The sequence below is a fragment of the Electrophorus electricus genome, chromosome 6, assembly GCF_013358815.1.
Source record: "Electrophorus electricus isolate fEleEle1 chromosome 6, fEleEle1.pri, whole genome shotgun sequence".
NCBI classification, from domain to species: Eukaryota; Metazoa; Chordata; class Actinopteri; order Gymnotiformes; family Gymnotidae; genus Electrophorus; species Electrophorus electricus.
Window position 1 is genome coordinate 27,719,534 of NC_049540.1, and position 5,000 is coordinate 27,724,533.

General features: G+C 45.3%; 1 protein-coding gene across 6 annotated transcripts in view; it reads right to left on the reverse strand.

Moving 5' to 3' along the window:
- LOC113573796 (homer protein homolog 1) overlaps nt 1-5,000 on the reverse strand; it is a 23,122-nt gene that overhangs the window by 1,284 nt on the left and 16,838 nt on the right. For 2 of the 6 annotated variants that reach the window (XM_027004312.2, XM_027004309.2), the window contains exons 5-10: nt 4,058-4,108; nt 3,813-3,949; nt 2,366-2,528; nt 1,993-2,103; nt 988-1,068; nt 1-671 (exon numbers count right to left, since the gene is read on the reverse strand). The exon at nt 1-671 is cut by the window's left edge and continues 1,284 nt beyond it. In XM_027004312.2, coding sequence (XP_026860113.2) covers nt 477-671; nt 988-1,068; nt 1,993-2,103; nt 2,366-2,528; nt 3,813-3,949; nt 4,058-4,108 — 738 coding nt within the window. In that variant the 3' untranslated portion in view covers nt 1-476. The remainder of the gene's footprint in view (nt 672-987; nt 1,069-1,992; nt 2,104-2,365; nt 2,529-3,812; nt 3,950-4,057; nt 4,109-5,000) is intronic. The other 4 variants (XM_027004310.2, XM_027004313.2, XM_027004315.2 and 1 more) reach the window with 4 other exon arrangements.

The following is a 5,000-nucleotide window of genomic DNA, read 5'->3' on the forward strand; positions in this document are numbered from 1 at the left end:
GGACCGTACTCAGCACTGCAACGGAAGCTGGATGATTGTGTCCTGTGTCTGTCCTCTTCATGTGGAATGCTTCCTGGTTTTTAAAAAGAAACGAAACCATAAAGATCTGAGATGCTTCTTTATGTGTCCATAAGTGTTTGTAAAGAGATGCTTGTAGTAATGAAGAAATGAAACAGAACATCAGGTTGAAATCCCAACTAGGTCTTTATATGTCGAGTGTGTGTATCTGTAAAGCCCCTCTATATATGTGCAGGCACCTGTGAACATCTGTGTGTGTTCACGTCTGTGCAGAGAGCTACGTTTCTCTCCACACTGCACAGCGTCTACATGTAAATTAACATCTCATATCCCTGTGCACGCGCGCGTGTGTGTGCGTGTGTGTGTGTGCATACGTGCGTGCGAGTGTGTGTGTAGGTATATGTGTGTGTGTGCGTGTGCGCGCGTTTTAAGGTCAGTTTTCTCCACCGGAGGGCGCTCTAGCTGCCACTGCCATCAATGAGCTTGGCCAGGCTGTCTCGCAGCTCGGTCAGTTCGAAGATCTTGCCATCCAGGAGCTCGAGGAGCGAGCGCAGACTCTTCCGGAAAGATTCCTGCTCCACCTGACTGGTCTCCACCCGCTGCTCCAGCCCGGCCAGCTGAGCTTCCAGCTCTGCATTCCGTGTTTCTGTTTCCTAGGAAACACACAAACACCAAGCTTCCACCTTGAAAACAGTTGGCTGGCCAGAGAGGGACAAATGCATGCGTCCTTTGTTCGTATTTTTATTGTAACGGTGCGTGTGATCGTCTTGTGGTCCACCTGCAGAAGGGCTCTGTGCTTAATAACTGTCCTGGCGAGATTTAAGACTCGCTTCGGTTTATATGTAACATTTCATGTTTACTTATGTTACCTCTTGGAACCGCAGTATGCAGATGTTTATACAGAACAAAGTCTGCCCACATCATTCGTAGGTGTGTGTGTGCTCGCACATGCGCACCCTCAGTGTGTACCTGGAGTTTCTGACTGACCGCATCTTTCTGTAGCTGTAGCTCGCTGGCGCGCTCAACTTCGGCTTTTAATCTTTCGAGCTCCTGCGGAAAAGGAGAGTGCTCATTACCGTAGTGCAGATATTGTGTTACAGACACAGAGGCAGAGTACAAGGTTTCCAGAAAATCTGGACGTTTCAGACAGGGGTCCTTCATTAGCTGTGCAAAGTGCTTGCTGAAGTTCTAGGAGCTGAAACCAGTTTTAATGTTCAAAACTGTAGATATTTAAATTATAACATTTATTCAGTGGGGTTCTAAGGTTATTTTTCTTTTTAGTTTACTAACATCATTGTGGCCATGCCAACAACCCACAACACAAACAAATGTCATTAATGCAATGTCCATTAGTATTAAAAAGTCTTGCTACTGGAAATGACACTTTATTCTGATGCTCTGAAGGTGTTCAACAAAGTGACCAGCAAGCCTTCTCTTGGTCTCTTACAAGCACTACAGTAAACACCTCCTGAGTAACACAGGAGGATGAATGGGAGATAATTGATTCCTTTGTGCAGGTTAATTCTCCGGCGGTGTTAATACATTTACATGCAGCACGTCTAGAGCGGTTTCAGGCTGCAGTTCCAAACTTATTATCCAAGTGGTCATTTATCTCTCTCCTGTCTTTGATATTTTTGCCTTGTGTGTAGGAGACTAGTGGAGGATCCTTAAACAGGGACGTGGTCTCTGCTGTGCTACAGATACACAGGTTGTATTACAGATACTGTTTTACACATTCCACTATCTCCGGACTCCACCTACAGGTCTCGTGTACATAACTAACCTACCCAATGTCTACAAGCTGCATGGCATTCTGTCTGAAAATAATGCATAGGCTAGAAGTTGCACGTGGCTAATATATTATTGAAGCCTGTGTCCGTGAGCTGCTCTGATGAAACCGGTCTGAGGAGCACATGGTGAGGAGCACATGGTTCAGGTTCAGATGGAGCACAGACAGGTGAGGAGGTGTCGCACCTCCTCCTTGGCCTTCAGCGCCGCCTCCAGTTCTTCAATTGTCTGATTTAGCTCCGTTTTCTGCGTTTTGATGCCTGCCGTCTGTCCGCTTACACACTCCAGCTCCGTCACCTGGAACACACACGACAATGAAGACCTGCCAGTGTGTCGTGTCCAAAACCAGACCAGCCATTTAGTTTTCAGCCAATGAACTGTGCTGATCCATGATATATACTGTATACTGACTTTAAAGTACAACTACTCAGATTAACCAATCAAATTCTAACCTTGCTGAATAGCCATTACCAGATCTGGAAGAAACTTATCCCAACAATATGTGCAAGCTGAATGCTCCGTTAACCAGCCCTGACCTCTGACCTATGACCTTTCTCACCCGTTTGTGTAGTCTTTCTGCCTCCTCCTGGTAGGCAGCCAGCTGTTGCTTCCACTGTTTGACGTTGGCCGTAGATTCGAGCAACGCTGCCGTTAGCTTGGCATTGTTTCCCTTCAGGGCGGCAAGTTCGGCCTCCCAGTGTTTATTGATGGCACTTGAGCTGCTGGGGGGTCAAGAGAAATACTGTGACCATGAGAGTAACCCACAGCACCATTCCAATTGGTCCAATTGGCCGTGATGTCATCTACGATGACATCCCTGAGAGGTGCACATGACAAGGTATCTTGGGCTGAACTTAAGGACTGGAACATTCTGATGTGCACTGTTGGTGGAAGGTTTGTGGTTTACAGGAACAAGTCGCACTCTGATCGCAGCGATGGTGCAGGAGTCTGTACGTGAGAGGTTGTGAAGTAGACAAAACTCTGCAAAAGCTCCAGTTTAAATTAAACTGGTAGATCAGACAGTTCAGTCAGACTTTGCTTAATTTTCTTTTTTGCACAAACAGAACCTATTAAAACTACTACAATTACTACAACTACTATTACTACTACAACTACAACTACTACATCTAAAACTAATACTACTACAACTACAGTAGTACAATAGTGTATAATAATAATACATCATTATAGCTCTTATAATAGCAACATGTGCAAATGTTCCTGAACACCAAAATCAGTGAATAAAAGGCAGAAACTCAACTGTACCAAGAACGTTTCATGCAGTTATATACGCACCTTTTTATCCATACGTAAGGGCTCTGTAAGCCCCTGTTCTAATGGAAAGCTTTACCATTGTCCTGGGCCGCTGGGAGCAGGTAAATATTACACTAACGCTGGCGTGTCTGGAGTGGCCCTCGCTGCCTGCAGCCAGTTCTGTCTTAAATCAGCACGGTTACAAGGCTGTAGCACTGCTGGTGTGCCACACACGTGCTGCTACAGCAGAAAAGGTCCTCACTTTCTAAATGACTCTCAGCATGCTGTTCTCCCCACGGTATATGGCGTGTAATCACAATGCCTAGCAAATCTAATGTAATTAAAGTGTTTAAACACTTTAGAGGCTGTTTGCGCATCAGAAAATAAGACTGTCACCCATAGTTAATACTTTTAACACCCATAAATAACATTGTTTTTGTACAATTTATAAAGTGTTTATTTTTAGTTTCTTGAATTCTCGATGTGATCATTAATTTGATATAAATATTAATCAGTAGGTTGCCAGTTCAAGTCCCACCACTGCCAGGTTGCCACTGATGGGCCCGAGGAAGACCCTTAATCCCCAACTGCTCAAGTTGCTTCAGATAAAAGCAACAGCTAAATGCCGCAAATGGAAAAGGTCCTGAACAATACCATGACCTTTCATTGATCCCAGCACCCACATGCCCAGTGGGACACTTTTGAATTGGGTTGAGCTGTTTGGTCCAGGCTCTGGGCCTGGTGCTGCTCACCTGTGAGGAAAGGGGACCGTGTTGGGCTCCGCTCGCGGTTCCGAGTTCAGAGAGGCGTCACGTGGGACTCGTTCGTCATCCGTTCCGTTGATACTCTCCGGGGTTAAAGGTGACTGGAGTTCACCTGTGGCCGATTCCTAAAAGAATAAAAAGAGTGAGATAAGGACCGGTTCTAAAAGATGCCTAGTCAAGAGTCTTCAGGAATCTGCAGCGAGTCCTCAAATCGGCTCCAGGTGCGAACACACCTTAGCCAGGTAAGCACCAGCTCTGCAGGCTTGGCTCAGATGCAGGTAGAGCTGAAACAGAATGAAAACCTGATGTGTCTCACGGTACATCTCCCCAAGACGAGACCAAGACCAGCTGGCCTGCTCCACTCTCACTTACACAGTTAACACTTGACGGTTTGATGTGACTTGGATTATGACTGTCATTACACCCACGATTTAAAGGAACTCCTCACTTTCACACTCTGATTCACACCAAAGGAGAAGGTTAAAGGTTTTACAGACAGAAACAGGGTGGCAACTACGACCCTTAAGTTACCGAGGCGTCTTCTTTTAGTGCGTGTAGGATCATACACTTCCCAGCCACTTACCGGTGGACTAAAAGCTCCGCCCTTGCAGGTTTACCTTGTAGGTGTACAGTTAGAACAGACACCTGGAAAGGTGCAGGCTTGGGGATGTTTAGCTCCGCCCAGTCCTAACACACCTGAGTCAGTAAATTCATGTCTTCATAGTTCTTTATCTGCCGGGTTGTACAGACCAATAGATGGGTTTGAGTCTATAACTGTACACTTACAAAACGCACCTATAAAGACATGATAAACTGGCAAGTGAGTGAAAAAGTGAAGTATGATGCATTAGGAGCGTTTGTCAGTCAGTGTAAAACTGCTGTGAGGAGACACTATTTCATACATTGTCATTACCGTAACTTTCTCACCTCTGAAAGCAATGTCTATCTATACTCTTGTTTTTGCTACTTGCCCCTGAAATTTAGTGGTCCTTCCACCGCTAATTCAAATGAGAGCATCACTAATGAAGTATTAATGTTAGCCAGTGCAACGTTTAGCAGGAGAGGAAATTACAACCTTTGTTTTAATATGAGCTGACAGCATAACTGGAACAGAAAGTGTTCAACTCTCCTAACGCGAGAGACGTAGTGAGTGCAGCACAGATGGGCAGTTATTTA